This window comes from Eptatretus burgeri, chromosome 13 (genome assembly GCF_056783735.1).
Source record: "Eptatretus burgeri isolate ZD-2024b chromosome 13, Ebu_testis_v1, whole genome shotgun sequence".
Taxonomy (NCBI): Eukaryota; Metazoa; Chordata; class Myxini; order Myxiniformes; family Myxinidae; genus Eptatretus; species Eptatretus burgeri.
Genome location: NC_140973.1, coordinates 22,342,345 through 22,359,844, shown reverse-complemented (window position 1 = coordinate 22,359,844; position 17,500 = coordinate 22,342,345). Strand labels below are relative to the sequence as shown.

Sequence of the window (17,500 nt, the reverse complement as noted above, 5' to 3'; positions counted from 1 at the left end):
AGGTCAGTCAATCCGGAAAATTTCAAGAACTTTGAAAGTTTCTTCAAGTGCAGTCGCAATAAACATAAAGCACTGTGATGAAACTGGCTCTCATGAGGACCGCCACAGGAAAGAAAGACGCAGAGTTACCTCTACTGCAGAGGATAAGTTTATTAGAGTTACCAGCCTCAGAAATCACCAATTATCTGCACCTCAGATTACAGCCCAAATAAATGCTTCACTTAGTTCAAGTAACAGATCGTTAAATTGTGACAATTCACTCAGAACAGTGATAATATTGGGGTTGGAACCCTCCAATAGAAGACGATAATGGCTCAGATTTTTTGGGTCTTATACTGTAGTGCGGTTCATGCGTGATCAGTAGTTGGATTTTTTTATTTTATCCTTTAGTTCTTACATCTCTCGTCAAGGTGCACTTGGTGCACTCGCATGGCGAGTATGCCATTACCATTAACACGAGTTGAGGGAGGTATTCTTCCAGCAGAGGGCAGATAAGTCGGCTGATGTGAATGAATTATTATTATTGTATTTGGCAATTCCATGCCAAATACACTATTATTACAGGAATTCTTTATTATTATTATTCTTTATTTTCGTCACACATCCATTGCCCTAAAACTCCTCCTCGGGCTTTTATGAAGGAGCACTAACAGTTATGTCTTTGAAATGGGCTGCATTCAAGGAAGTGCAGTGTCAACTTTTGACCTTGAAATTCTCAAGGTTAAGGTCAAGGTCACACAAAAGGTCAAAAACACATTTTGCCCCATATCTTCTCCCCACGGAAAGATACAGGTTAGCTGCTGACATTTTCTGATAGGCCATAACAGGGCCTACAAAAAATCTTATTTGACCAAAGTTGTGTGACCTATATCTTCTGAGATCGGTCGGGGTCAAAGTTCACTACGTTGGTCAAAAACACATTTTGCCCCATATCTTCGCCCCACGGAAAGATACAGGTTAGTCGCTGACATTTTCTGATAGGTCATAACAGGGCCTACAAAAAAAATCTTATTTGACCAAAGTTGTGTGACCTATATCTTGTGAGATCGGTCGGGGTCAAAGTTCAACAAAAACACATTTTGCCCCATATCTTCGCCCCACGGAAAGATACAGGTTAGCCGCTGACATTTTCTGAAAGGACGCAACAGGGTCTACAAAAAACCTCACTACAAAAAAGTTGTGTGACCTATATCTTCTGAGATCGTAGGCGTCAAAGTTCATGACGTTGCCAAATACGTATTCGCTGCAAGCGAATGCAGCCCTCTAGTTATTATTATTATTATTATTATTATTATTATTATTATTATTATTATTTTGTATGCAGCCTGTGGCTGCTGGTTTCATCATTGATGGGAGCATGGCTGTGCCACTGATGCAATGCCCCATTTACAGTAAGCTGGTACTCATTTTGCCAACCTCAGAAGGATGACAAGCTGAGTCAACCCACCTGGTGTTATTTAACAGCATGACAGGAGCACAAACTCAAGACCTCAAGATTTTAAGGCAGCCATCTTAACCGTTAAGCCAACACCAATGGATGAATGAATGAACGATTTAAAATCGCTTGACTTGTTCGATTTTAAAGGCTGGCACTATTATCCACATTGTAAAAGGTAATGCCTCAATTCCAATTGAGACCTTACAAGTCTCTGCTGAATGGATAGCATGAAAGCAGTGAAACACTTACGCTCATTGCAGCGACGTCACACTCGTAGGCCTCACGGATCTTTTTCATGATTTCTTCCTCAGCCTGGCAGCACGCATCGATGGTGCCACGCACAGTGATGGTCCGCTCCAGATTATACAGTGTCAGATCCTGCAGCCTGTGGTCATATGAATATGCACAGCTATTTACATTAGTGACAGCCATCGCTCTGTAAAAATATGATTTGTTCATCAACAGCCCCACCCATTCACAATCCAAGCCCAATGGAGTTGCTCTAAGACATGTTCATCCCTGCAGCTGCTCCAAGACATGTACTTATTACCTAGTCTGTGGAAATCTCATACCAGCTTTCCTCATTTTATGAGGACAGGAAACAGTGCATCCATCCTTAAAACACGAGACATGCACACACTCATAAAGAGAGAAATATTTTCAGAGCCCTGGATATGTAAAGAGTTCAAAATTAAATGTTTTTCAACTGTGAATCGATAGACTTTCCACCATCATCACAAACAAGCCATCGGGAAGTTGTAGATGTCATTTAAAGACAATAATTGAAGGCCACCATTTTATAGACATCATGACATGTGGAATAAGGGGTCCACATGAATGTCTGCTGTCCAGTATTTACGTTTATATCAAGTGTCCGATAATCCCAAAGTTTTCAGAGGATCTGAGATTATTACAAATGTGATAGGCCCTGGAAATGGGACTCTTCAATTGTGATCTGGTGCATGACATTACATTATTTTAAATTACATGTCTTAAAGTTAAATCCCCTTATTTGCATTATACTACAAATAAATTTACATGATATAAAGTTTAATTCCCTTTTATTGCAGTATATCAAATTTAATTTAAGGGTGACATGATAGCCTAGACTTGAGGTATGACAGCCGAGACGTGATAGCCACACTTGCATATGAGCTGTCGAGCCTGCGTTCAAATCCCAACCAAGCTATAAACTGTCATCCTGATGTTTCACACGCAGGCCGAGTCATCAGTGGTTGTGCCGTCCCGCAGATGAACATTAAACCGGAGGACCTGTCTACCAGCCCTGATCAATAGTTGACATTAAAGATCTCACTGTGTGTTTCACAAACAGTAGGTGAGCTATCGCTGACACCCTGGACAAATTCCAAATATAAATTCCTACTCTAACCTACAGGGGGCACGACGACAGTGGCACAGCCAGACCATGCAGCAAATGATGCTACCTGCATTCAAGTGCTGCATACGAAAGAATCCGACTATTAATTGACAACTGGTCACTGGCTATTGCACCGTGTTCCATAGATATGGTGGAGCTTTAATGGTGCTTAACAAACAGAAAATCAGAATCCAATTACGCTTTAGAAATGACAGAAGTACAACAAACACAATGGTTTAATTAAATATTAAAAATGGAACACCTGCATCTTATCATGCATGAAGTGCAGCTTCACCCTGATGGAGATGGAAGCAATACACTCAAGTATGTTCTCGATCAATAAGCTCGACCATTAAGTCTCTGAGGGAAGGACAAACTCACGAAGAGATGGTGATTTTTGTGGACGTTTCTTGCTCGATCTTCTTCAGATTTTTTCCCTCCTTGCCAATGAGGCGGCCGACAAAGTTATTGTGTGCCAGGATTTTCAGAGGGATCTCCTCGGCCCTGCACATTAAAAGGGAGTGCAGTTCAGCGACTGTTCGTGTTAGTGCTAAATAAGGTGTCGAGATGCAATGAGATGACCTTGGAAATTACGGATGATGTACAGACATCAAAGATGAAAGTAAATACTTTATCAAAGCATATGTAGTGAACTTGCTATCCGCTTTCTGTGTATTGAGATTACATGGCAGAAGATTGACCAGGTGTGGCACCGACATCACATTGAGGACAAAAGAGTGGAACCAGGAGTGCAGTAACAAAAAAACAGAAGAAGTGGGAGACGTCCGTCAAAAACTATCATGCGATAAACTGGGTAACAGCATGGTGCATTGTAACACACGATAAATCGGGTAACAGCATGGTGTATTGTAACACACGATAAACCGGGTAACAGCATGGTGTATTGTAACATGTGATAAGCCAGGTAATAGCACGGTGTATTGTAACATGCGATAAACCGGGTAACAGCACGGTGCATTGCAACATGAGATAAACCGGGTAACAGCACGGTGCATTGCAACATATGATAAGCCAGGGTAACAGCACAGTGCATTGTAACATATGATAAACCAGGTAACAGCATGGTGCATTGTAACATATGATAAGCCAGGGTAAAAGCACGTGCATTGTAACATATGATAAGCCAGGGTAACAGCACGGTGCATTGTAACATACGATAAACCAGGCAACAGCACAGTGCATTGTAACATATGATAAGCCAGGGTAACAGCACGGTGCATTGCAACATATGATAAACCGGGTAACAGCACGGTGCATTGTAACATACGATAAACCAGTAACAGCATGGTGTATTGTAACATGTGATAAGCCGGATAACAGCACAGTGCATTGTAACATACAATAAACCAGGTAACAGCACGGTGTATTGTAACATGTGATAAGCTGGGTAACAGCACGGTGCATTGCAACATACCATAATCCAGGAAACAGCATGGTGCATTGTAACATACGATAAACCGGGTAACAGCATGGTGTATTGTAACATGTGATAAGCCAGGTAACAGCACGGTATATTGTAACATGTGATAAGTCAGGTAACAGCACGGTGCATTGTAACATACGATAAACCGGGTAACGGCACGGTGTATTTTAACATATGATAAGCCAGGGTAACAGCATGGTGCATTGTAACATACGATAAGCCGGGTAATAGCTTGGTGCATTGTAACATTCGATAAACTGGGTAATAGCATGGTGCATTGTAACAAACGATAAACCGGGTAACAGCACGGTGTATTGTAACATGTGATAAGCCAGGTAACAGCACGGTGCATTGTAACATACGATAAACCGGGTAACGGCATGGTGTATTTTAACATATGATAAGCCAGGGTAACAGCACAGTGCATTGTAACATACGATAAGCCGGGTAATAGCTTGGTGCATTGTAACAGATGATAAACCAGGTAACAGCACTGTGCATTGCAACATATGATAAATGGGGTAACAGCACGGTGCATTGTAACATACGATAAACCGGTAACAGCACAGTGTATTGTAACATACGATAAACCAGCAACAGCATGGTGCATTGAACATACGATAAACCGGGTAACAGCATGGTGTATTGTAACATGTAATAAGCCAGGTAACAGCACGGTGCATTGTAACATGTGATAAGCCAGGTAACAGCACGGTGTATTGTAACATGTGATAAGCCAGGTAACAGCATGCTGTATTGCAACATGCGATAAGCCAGGTAACAGCACGGTGCATTGTAACATACGATAAACCGTGTAACAGCACGGTGTTACACGGTTTATCTACTGTAACATGCACTGTAACATGTGATAAGCCAGGTAACAGCACGGTACATTGTAACATACGATAAACCGTGCAACAGCACGGTGTTACACGGTTTATCTACTGTAACATGCACTGTAACATGTGATAAGCCAGGTAACAGCACGGTGCATTGTAACATACGATAAACCGGGTAACGGCATGGTGTATTTTAACATATGATAAGCCAGGGTAACAGCACAGTGCATTGTAACATACGATAAGCTGGGTAATAGCTTGGTGCATTGTAACAGATGATAAACCGGGTAATAGCTTGGTGCATTGTAACAGATGATAAACCGGGTAACAGCACTGTGCATTGTAACATACGATAAACCGGTAACAGCACAGTGTATTGTAACATACGATAAACCAGTAACAGCATGGTGCATTGAACATACGATAAACCGGGTAACAGCATGGTGTATTGTAACATGTGATAAGCCGGGTAACAGCACAGTGCATTGTAACATACAATAAACCGGGTAACAGCACGGTATATTGTAACATGTTATAAGCCAGATAACAGCACGGTGCATTGCAACATACCTAATCCAGGAAACAGCATGGTGCATTGTAACATACGATAAACCGGGTAACAGCATGGTGTGTTGTAACATGTGATAAGCCAGGTAACAGCACGGTGTATTGTAACATGTGATAAGCCAGGTAACAGCACGGTGCATTGTAACATACGATAAACCGTGTAACAGCACGGTGTATTGTAACATGTGATAAGCCAGGTAACAGCACGGTGTATTGTAACATGTGATAAGCCAGGTAACAGCACGGTGCATTGTAACATACGATAATCCAAGAAACAGCACGGTGTATTGTAACATGTGATAAACCGGGTAACAGCACGGTGCATTGTAACATGTGATAAGCCATTTAATAGCATGGTGTACTGTAACATGTGATAAGCCATGTAATCGCATGGTGCACTGTAACATGTGATAATCCATTTAATAGCATGGTGCACTGTAACATGTGATAAGCCTTGTAATAGCATGGTGCACTGTAACATGTGATAAGCCATTTAATAGCATGGTGCACTGTAACATGTGATAAGCCATTTAATAGCATGGTGCACTGTAACATGTGATAAGCCATTTAATAGCATGGTGCACTGTAACATGTGATAAGCCATTTAATAGCATGGCGCACTGTAACATGTGATAAGCCATTTAATAGCATGGTGCACTGTAACATGTGATAAGCCATTTAATAGCATGGTGCATTGTATCATGTGATAAGCCATGTAATAGCATGGTGCACTGTAACATGTGATAAGCCATTTAATAGCATGACGCACTGTATCATGTGATTAGCCATTTAATAGCATGGTGCACTGTAACATGTGATAAGCCTTGTAATAGCATGGTGCACTGTTACATGTGATAAGCCATTTAATAGCATGGTGCACTGTATCATGTGATAAGCCATTTACTAGCATGGTGTACTGTATCATGTGATAAACCGGGTAACAGCATGGTGTATTGTAACATGTGATAAGCCGGGTAACAGCACAGTGCATTGTAACATAAGATAAACCGGGTAACAGCATGGTGTATTGTAACATGTGATAAGCCGGGTAACAGCACAGTGCATTGTAACATACGATAAACCGGGTAACAGCATGGTGTATTGTAACATGTGATAAGCCGGGTAACAGCACGTGCATTGTAACATACCATAATCCAGGAAACAGCATGGTGCATTGTAACATACGATAAACCGGGTAACAGCATGGTGCATTGTAACATGTGATAAGCCAGGTAACAGCATGGTGTATTGTAACATGTGATAAGCCATGTAACAGCAAGGTACACTGGAACATGTGATAAGCCAGCTCACTGCATGATAAACTTGGACAATTGCTCTTCGTGTGATATGTATTAAATACAACTCTCCTGTTTTCACCGATTCTCATTCTTCATCACGTTATTATCACTTTGCTTCAAATAACTTGACCCATGTTGATGCTTCAGCACAGCTACTTTGATATAATGCGACTTAAAAACTCCAATTAATACTGAGAAAGAAGAACAAAAATGCACCAATTCTTGCAAGTCTGGTGCATCTATTGTTGTCAGTGGTGGGATGCAGGGGATTCAAATGCTGGTAGTGATTATTTACATGAAAACAAGGCAAAAATGATGGATAGTCTGGAGATATGAACAAAATGTGCAGGAAAACTCGGAATCTTAAAATAAATACAGAACACCCTCATTGAAATGAAGTCTTTGAGATAATTTTTAATAAAACAATTGTAAACTAGAAGGGCACTTGTTAGAGCGCATACCTCCGCCACGTAATGCCTGATCCATGAGAACATATCGGGCCCAAATGCATTTTTGAAATATCATGCGAAATATCGTTTTTGGCACTATCTCTCAAAGGTAAAGAATCACTTTAAAAATCAAATAATCATCGTATCCAGAACCGGATTTGGATCTTCACCAAAATCGAATCAATTTGCCATGGTCACACACCCAACCGGTCCACAACGTTTTGAGATATCGTGCTATTTATCATTTTGGCCTGATCTCTCAATGGTGAAGAATCACTTTAAAAACTCAATTAGTTGGATCCAGATCCGGATCTTCCCCAAAATCTAATCAGTTTGTCCTTGTCACACACCCAACCTGTCCACAACTTTTTGAGATATCCTGTACACAGACAGACAGACAGACAGACAGAGGCGTGAAAACAACCTCATCCACCTTCGGTGGCGGAGGTAATAATTAAAATCAATAAATGGATTAATTGATGGATTAAGCTTTTAAAAAAAAAAAAAATATTACTTGCACGTATCATATTAAAACATGTTTTAAACAAGTGGTGCCAGGCACAACAAATCCCACCCATTTAAGGCATAAAGTTATTTTGGGGAACAAATTTAAATTTGATACATCCTTAACCTGAATGTTGATTATAAGGAATAGAATAAGGAATATTTTAGTCTTAATTTGAAGTCAATTAAACCATTTTTGACGAAGTTATGAGCGAAAAATGATTTTGACCTTTTTTGTGACTTGACCTTGACCTTTGACCTAATTGGACCCAAAAGTTAATGGGGTCATCTGAGGTTCATTACCCACCTGTGGATACAATTTGACAGTTTGAGCCAGCCGTTTTCCCGTAAAGTTGTATTTTGTAACCATGTTTTAGTATTAATGGAAAATTTGTAATTTTGACCGATGACCATGACCCCCAAAACTTGGGACCCTACCGATCTTCACAAATATGCATTTTTCACTATAGGAATGGGTAGGATTATAAGTGACAAATAGAACAAGGTTCACTATAAGCTTAGCTTGAAGTAAATCAGATCATTTTTGACGAAGTTATGAGCGAAAAACGATTTTGATCTTTTCGTGACCTTGACCTTGACCTTTGATCCAATTGGACCCAAAAGTTAATGGGGTCGTCTAAGGTTCATTGCCCACCTGTGGATTGAATTTGATAGTGTTTGCTAAAGCCGTTTTGCCATAAAGTTGCTAACAGACAGACAGACAAACAAACCGGCGATTACAATATCCCGCTCCCTCCCTCCGGGAGGCAGGATAATAAAGTCAATTTTGATTGGATGTTCTCCACTAATGCGTCATCACCTCACAATGGTCTAGGTGGGAGGAGCCTGTTCAGTGTTCAGCTTTGATCACAGATTGTGATGAACAAGATTCTACAACAGCCTTAGCGGCTCCTCCTCAGACTGTGCAACCTCCAATTGGAGGGCTGAACACTGAACAGGCTCCTCCCACCTTGACCATTGGGAGGTGATGACGCATCATTAGAGAACGTCCAATCAGAATTGACTTTGTTGAAGGTGTCTATTCGACTGTTCTTCTTCATTTTTAAAAATAGAATTCCACTGGTGTAACAGAACTTTCAGCAGTCAGTCAATGGACATTTCAAATTTAATAGGTTCCCATCTTATCATGAAACAGCTATCCTACATAAAATCTTTTGTTTAGGTGCACCAAGGATTATTTTTAATATCCATCTTCAATCTTCCTTTATTTTACATGCAAAGTCGTGGTTGATGGAAGAGCGAAGTTACAGAGGGTAACAAGACAGAGCATTTAACAATAAAGAGCCTCATTCGGTCTTAGGGTATTTAGTTTGCAGTCGATCTGATAATGAACGATCTATTTTAAAGTCGACCTGTATGTGGACTCACAAACTGACACAAAGACTGATTATACTGGCTTCTCCCGTCCCTTCAGGAGCGGGTGAAGCAAGAAAGGCAACAAGGTGATAGTGCAGGTAGTGGGGGGTCACAATTGGATATATCAAGCAAAGGGATGAACGAAGAAGGAAAGAGGAAAGAGAGGAAGGAAGGAAACACAATTACCGTAAGATTATAATTTTATTATGTTTTAAGGTTAATTATTTTTTAATTTGGAGTTAGCTGCTTGGTTTTTGCCCTTGAATAGAGACCGTTCTGACTATTAGAAGCTCCCATAATGGTGTTGCATCATGAAGTAAGCAAAGCTAGAAATGTTATCATCAATGGAGTACAGAATAGGCTGTGGTTTAAGTGCAGAAACATATCAGAGATTATATTACAAAATCGTACAAGTTTTGTTTTGTAAACACTTACTTATTGCTTAGATTAACTATTCCTGATTGACAATGTCCTGTGGAAGCTCTAATAATTTACGTACTTAACGATAAAGTATGCATGGAACCATACATTCAGATTTGTGCTTCCAACAATCGAGAAATTAAAGAATCGGTGGTTCCATGTGGCATGGGATACATCTTACGATTTTGTGTCATGTGCCTCCTTTTCCATCAATTCCAGGATGAGATGACAGGCCGAGCTGCATCCCTCGGGATTCGCTTGGATCGTGATGGGTTTCTCCGATGTCCCTGTGTTTTCCTTGCGGTGGATGTCAATCCTGTACGTGAATTGAATATGCAGGATAGTGGGTGAAAGGGTGTAGGGGAGTGGGGAGCAATTTGGGTTAGATATCATTAGAATTGTCATAATATTCATCTATTTAAGAATAATTTATTGCTGTTTAACTTGTCATATTTTTAATCCTCTCAAAAGATGACACCCACTTAGATTGTGTTTGCTGTGTAATGCGTTTGATAGCTGCGCCCTCTTTGCCAATAATTGCTCCAACAAACTGCGTTGGAACAAGCATTCGGAGAGGCAGGTCGTTCACCGGTCGTCCTCGTACGCCACTCGAGCTACTGGGTCCAACACCTGAACCCCCGGCCGCAGCACCTCCACTCCCATATGATCCCCTTGGACCCGACGTCCGGCGGTTTTGACCGAACGGTGGCCCGGCTGTATCATCCGGTAGGTACGAGGCCCGAAGTGTGCCGGCCTCCATCTGTTGCCCATTGAGCTTCTCCAATGCCCTGGGGGGAAGTTAATGTAAATAAGATATTATTCTCTCAAGCCAGTATTGTGTCCAAAAATAAAAAGAGAAATTGCTGTCGTTTGTGAATGAAACCAATAAAAATCTGATTATATATCACAAGGAAGCTTGTTTAAATCTTGTTTAGCGATGGTGTAGACTGAAAAAGTAAGTTAATGGTACCATTTAAGAATAAAATATCGAAATGTGCACAGGAAGGAGTGTTCATCCCTCTCTCCCCCCCCCTAACTATGTAATTGTAAAGTTTAAGCAAATAATCACATTTGCATACATACTTTGGGGATGCACACATGTGGGTTGGTTCATAACTGTTAGAGAGTAGAAGCCACATGTCCAACATATCTTGTACCCCTTCTTCCCCCACATCTCATTATCCTTATTTTATTTATTTAAAAGGGTGCCCTGCAAGCGTCCGCCAGGCTTTTGGGGCTTGCGAAGCGATGCCGACTGAGTGGGGTTTGTTTGGTCTGGCGGGCATGCTACTGTTCGCCGCAATAAAAGTGGCTACAGGTGAACGTAAATATACCAGTAATGACGAGAAAGGACCAGACATAGTGAGAGAGGTACCAAGCAAGGAAAGTGAGTAGGTGGCTGCAAATCATCGCCTTGACATCGCATCGATCTTGCATTTCTACCACCAAACTTTGCCCCCATTGCAGTCTGGCGCCACTGCCACGGACTTCTTATAATAACCTGGACCAGCAACGGCCTCTGTCGACTGAACTCAGAGGTCGACTGAAGTCGCCATGTTGCGTTGCCAATCCGAATTCACAGATTGAATATATTAATCTGTGCCGAATTTCTCGTTGGAAACATTTTTGTCCAGCTTAATAAGAAGAACAGGATTTTCATTTCACTAACAACAGTCTCCGCCGCCCATTATCACTACCAAGCTAATATAAGCTCTGCAGCACAAATCAATAAGGTGAGTGAGTACGAGGTGTCACAATTCTCATGAATGATTAACATATTATATGTCATATGATCTGATGATTATCAATGTAATGTGTATAGCTAACCCCCTATGGCCTATAATATTTGTATTATTATAGGCCATAAGGCAGTAGCTTTCAGCTACCCCCTATAATAATAGGCCTTATGGCCTATAAGTAATAATATATTGACCAATCATCAAAACATTGAACAGACACCGGACAACCTTAATAAATATGATCTATAATCTACAGACTAACCTATGGCCTCCTATTAATATGTGTATATTATCGAGGGTAGCTTTCTGTAGTAGGTCGAAGCATATTGAACCAGTACCAGTCTCATTAATGTTTTCATGATTGATCAATATATTATAGGCCATAGTGGGTAGCTTAACGCTACCCCCTATGTGAGTAGCTTAAAGCTACCCTGTATGGTCTATAATATATTGATCAATCATGAAAACATTGAACAGACATTGGACAACCTTAATAAATATGATCTATAATCTACACACTAATGAGACTGGTTGATATGAATTGACCTATAGGAGATGACGATCAACTATTATAATCGCAGTAGGTTGAAACATAAGATATGTCGAAACCTCGGAGAAACACTTCAATGCAAATGGTTAGGAAACTATTGATGTGCAAATAGGATCAGTTTGCTGAATTTTTTTCCTGATGGGTTAATTTTTCAATCCAGTGTTCATGGTTCGAACAACATGGTGGAGACGAATCTTTGTATAGCACTCACAGATGTGCTGTATGAGAGAAAAAAATAAATTTTAGACGCCTGGAAAACTCATTTCCGGCGTATTCCTGGATAATATCGTTTTTTTACATTTTCTTTCAAATTATCGACTGTACTTTGGCATCATTTAGATTGTTATACTGGCGTTTAGCGTTTAAATTGTAACTTCTTAAAATAATACTCTAAAAATAGATTGACGATTGAAAGAGAAAAAAAAGCATCAATAATCGCATTCTTACGGATGAAAGGTGCACGTGGAGCTCTTCCCAGACTTATGATTGCATCCGAAAGCCACGCACTGTGGCATTTTTACGTTTACCGGTTCAAAATACTGGCAAAATAGTTAAAACTCTTAATGCATCTACAGGTTTTTTGAATTGCACGCGACTAGCGAGTGGCAACGCAACATGGCCGCTGAGCTATTTCCGGTGACTTCAGTTCTCACTGCTGCGAGTAGATGGCATTGCTGGTTCAGGTTATTATAAGAAGTCCGTGCCCACTGCTGCTCGGTTTACAGAGCAGGCAACCTATGAAATGTATAAGGTCTGAGAATGTTGGTCCAAAAGCCGGTCACACACTTTATTTATAATCAACCAATCAGATCACTCGGTTGCATCCTGCAGTGAGACCACCAGTCGTGACTCGTCTGTTGAGGCCAAGACAGGTTATAATAGCATGAAAGTATTCAAGCAAATTATTATTCAGCACCATTCAAAGGCAAGATACGTTGAGATATCAGACTTTGATTACGGACATACTATGTTCAGTTCCATTTGGAGCCATCTACAATAGCTACACAAAAATGGTGGAATTTTTGATCACCTTACCATGTGCTCTCCCATGTGTCCTTCCCTTCTCTTTCTACCCAATACCTCTTCTCTTTTGCCCTTATAACCAACTCTCTCACCCTCCCTTTATTCTGTTTTGTATGCAGCACGATGCCCACTCTCCCTCTCCACTTTGGTTTTCTTAATTTATCATCTCCCCTCTGCTCCCCCATTCTCTTTGTGCAAACAAAATAATAAGAAGGTAAATTTGCTAATCCACACCATTTTTCCTCTCTTCACTATCTTTATGGGTGGTAGCACATATTATGACCTAGACAGGTCTGTGTCTGTCTGTCTGTCTGACTCTCCCTGCCAATCAACAGACCTTGTGATTTAAGCAGAACTTGTTTTGTTGAGGAGGCCATAAGGCAGGGACATGTGTCCAAAACCAAGCTTAAAATGCTTCCTTGCACACTTCTCCTTTGGGATTGTTGCCATTGTTAACTGCAAGGAGGGATGTCCCTCTGTTGGTACCTGTTTCCTTTAAGAAAGGCCACATCACCCATCATATGACAGCATAACACACCTCAATGATTCATGTCACATGTAAAGAAAAAGGAAAAGCAAAATGGTTGCTTTGTTTGTTTCTAGCAATGGAATGAAGGCAATACTCACAGCTTCGCCTGTTCCTTCGTGGTGTACAACACGTTTACTGCTGCTGTCTCAGCCTCGGTGGTGACTGTGGAAAGGTCAGGGTTTGTCCAAATGTTAAAAAATACATTGTGAAAAAACACACTTAGGCAAACAGATATATATATATATATATATATATATATATATATATATATATATATATATATATGAATTTTTTTTTGTTGTTGTTTTGTTACGGTCACTCGTCCTCAGCGATGGTCAAGACACACGCAGGTAGGCAATGAAAATGTCCCCACATCCATCATGTAAATTTGGTGCAAATCAGCTAATGTGGTGCGAAAAAGAGCACAGGACCACTGTAAATTCGCAGACATGAATAGCGAGCAAGCTTCTTGGTGATCCGCCAATGGCGCCACGTTATGTGTGCACACACAACTTACCGAACGGGTTATTATGCTAATTCTCGACGCACTATGGAGCCCTCTCTCCGATAACCACACAATGCTTCGTTAAAATATTGATTTATAAACAAGGGTGGTGGGGTTTTGGGGGGGGGGTGGAGGAGGAAGAACATGTCTGCACAACAGTGATCACCGAATGTAGCAAATGATCCTGAGCAAGTGGTTCGTGCTCAGTCATCCTGAGCGAGTGGATCGTGCTTAGTCATCCTGAGCGAGTGGATTGTGCTTAGTCATCCTGAGCGAGTGGATCGTGCTTAGTCATCCTGAGCGAGTGGATCGTGCTTAGTCATCCTGAGCGAGTGGTTCGTGCTCAGTCATCCTGAGCGAGTGGATCGTGCTTAGTCATCCTGAGCAAGTGGTTCGTGCTCCGTCATACAGAGCGAGTGGTTCGTGCTCCGTCATCCTGAGCGAGTGGTTCGTGCTCAGTCATCCTGAGCGAGCGGTCCGTGCTCCGTCATCCTGAGCGAGCGGTCCGTGCTCCGTCATCCTGAGCGAGCGGTCCGTGCTCCGTCATCCTGAGCGAGCGGTCCGTGCTCCGTCATCCTGAGCGAGCGGTCCGTGCTCCGTCATCCTGAGCGAGCGGTCCGTGCTCCGTCATCCTGAGCGAGCGGTCCGTGCTCCGTCATCCTGAGCGAGCGGTCCGTGCTCCGTCATCCTGAGCGAGCGGTCCGTGCTCCGTCATCCTGAGCGAGCGGTCCGTGCTCCGTCATCCTGAGCGAGCGGTCCGTGCTCCGTCATCCTGAGCGAGCGGTCCGTGCTCCGTCATCCTGAGCGAGCGGTCCGTGCTCCGTCATCCTGAGCGAGCGGTCCGTGCTCCGTCATCCTGAACGAGCGGTCCGTGCTCCGTCATCCTGAACGAGCAGTCCGTGCTCCGTCATCCTGAGCGAGCGGTTCGTGCTCCATCATCCTGAGAGAGCGGTTCATGCTTCGTCATCCTGAGCGAGCAATTCGTGCTCCGTCATCCTGAGCGAGCAGTCCGTGCTACGTCATCCTGAGCGAGCAGTTCGTGCTACGTCATCCTGAGCGAGCGGTTCGTGCTCCGTCATCCTGAGCGAGTGGTTCGTGCTCCATCATCCTGAGCGAGTGGTTAGTGCTCCATCATCCTGAGCGAGTGGTTAGTGCTCCATCATCCTGAGCGAGTGGTTCATGCTACATCTACCTGAGAGAGTTGTTCGTGCTCCGTCATTTTGAGCGAGTAGTGAAATAACACTAGATTTCCGAGCCGTTTGCCATACTAACGTGTTTTCTAAATTTCCGAGCCAAATTTTTTTCCACCCATCACACGCAACTGTTTATAAAGATTAATATTTGTGAACATATCCCTGAAACTTCCACATAAATGCAACGTTGTTCTTCCGTGAAAGCTACTCAAGGTTTTTGGTTTTTGGATACAGTACGTCCTGTAGTTTGTAATCACACTGACTCCAACTTGCCAATTTCCAAAAAATTGCTGATATCGGCAAAGCACTAGTGTGTGTGTGTGTGTGTGTGTGTGTGTGTGTGTGTGTGTGTGTGTGTGTGTGTGTGTGTGTGTGTGTGTGTGTATGTGACATTCATAAAGCATAACATATTACTCTGCTACTCCCACCCCTCTCTTTGTCCTATCCTTGCTCTTCTCCCTCGAAATACAGTGCAGCACCCTCCTCCCACATCTATCTATCTATATCTCTCTCTCTCTCTCTCTCTCTCTCTCTCTCTCTCTCTCTCTCTCTCTCTCTCTCTCTCTCTCTCTCTCTCTCTCTCTCTCTCTCTCTCTCTCTCTCTCTCTCTCTGTGTTTATCTCTGTGTTTATCTCTGTCTCTGGACATATCCGGACGGAGGTTATGTCTGGACAGTGTTTGTCTCCGGACGTGTCCAGATGGTATTTATTTCTGGACATGTCCGGGTGGTGTTTATGTCAGGATGGGAGTTTGTCTCCAGATGGGAGTTTGTGGCCAGATGCATCCAGACAGAAGTTTGTCTTTGGATGTGTCCGAGCAGTGCTTGTGTCTGGACGGCTTAGCTCAGGATGTGTCTGGCGGGTTTTGTCTCCGGACGTTTCTGGGTGGTGTTTGTCTCTGGGCAGTGTTTATAGTATGACCGGGAGAAAATGGATTTCAGACATTATTTTGATTCCATCTTCACTGTTTTTTGATGCAAAATCATTTTTATGAGACAGTATGAATCATAATTAACGCTCCCCCGTATGTCTGTCTGCCTTCCCTTCCTCTCGTCTCACACTGTCTTCCCTTCCGCCACCCCTTCTCGCTCCTTTCCCTTCCACCTCTTAACTCTCCCCCACCCCTCTCTCCCACCCCTCCTCACCCCGCCCTATACTATTCCTGTTAGCGAAGCAATGGGTGGTGTTTGCTCGTCTTAAATAAAAGAATGCACCACTGGAATGACGGTGTCTGAAACTAATCTCCTTTTTACATGTACTCAGGAGTGATGAGAATGATAGGAGAGAGGAAAAGACAAAAATAAATCTGTGGTGTGAGTGGATCCTGCTCGTGCGGTCTTTGTGCCGATCAGGCCGGCATGCTACAGTGTGGGGTGGCTTGTCCACATAGCTTCTCCCTCCGGATTTCGTAGAATGCAAACCACCGTACCACGAGCAGCCCTTTCACTACAGTACATAAAGTGAAGAGAGCACCAGTGAATAGAGAGAGCCAGCCAAAGAACTCAAACCAAGAGCAACCACCAGGGAGAGAGATCGCACCAGCCACCAGAGAGAGAAACACTTGGTGTTCCTGTACTTTTATAACCTCGCATGGGGGAGGGGAGGGGAGGAGGGCATTGAACCATATGTGGTGCACACTAATTGACCACGAAGTGGGGAGGAACTCACCTTCCAGTTCAGCGACCTTTAACCCACCTTGCCATTGAATTGCTACGGGCTATGGATACTTACAGTACATGATAAATATACAGTGGGCAATGTTGAATTATGTCGGAAGGAGGTGTGGGCAGTGGGACAAACACTGGGGGCTGGGGAGACAATAACTTTCTAAACACTGTATTTGAAATTCTCCATCAGTTACAAGTATTACGTTGCACTCACCCCCTCAGCTGCTGGACCGGTTTCATCGCTTATTGGCAAATCATCAGTGACAGCACAGACATAAATGCATTCCAATGAGGCTCCCAAGCACATACCATGTGCAAATATCGAAAGCAACAAGATATAAATAATAAAGAAAGACCCACCCACATCTCTCAACCTGTGAATGGAGGGAATAACCAATCAGCTCTCACAAAATCAAACAAACCCAGGTGGCTAGGATTATATAAATAAATCGCCTCCTCCCATGCTCTTCCAGCAGAAGAAGCTGCATAAACAATCAAGAAAGGCTACCAAGGTAAGGGTTTAATTGATTCTTCAGCTTGAAGAGCATGGGAAGAGTTGATATACATATATATATATATAT

General features: G+C 42.5%; 1 protein-coding gene across 3 annotated transcripts in view; it reads right to left on the bottom strand.

The window, feature by feature from the left end:
* The window catches only part of LOC147014053 (insulin-like growth factor 2 mRNA-binding protein 1), a 133,431-nt gene that overhangs the window by 17,384 nt on the left and 98,547 nt on the right, over positions 1-17,500 (bottom strand). For all 3 annotated transcript variants that reach the window (XM_085851655.1, XM_085851654.1, XM_085851656.1), the window contains exons 5-9: positions 13,654-13,717; positions 10,197-10,502; positions 9,896-10,030; positions 3,198-3,320; positions 1,688-1,823 (exon numbers count right to left, since the gene is read on the bottom strand). In XM_085851655.1, coding sequence (XP_085707781.1) covers positions 1,688-1,823; positions 3,198-3,320; positions 9,896-10,030; positions 10,197-10,502; positions 13,654-13,717 — 764 coding nt within the window. The remainder of the gene's footprint in view (positions 1-1,687; positions 1,824-3,197; positions 3,321-9,895; positions 10,031-10,196; positions 10,503-13,653; positions 13,718-17,500) is intronic.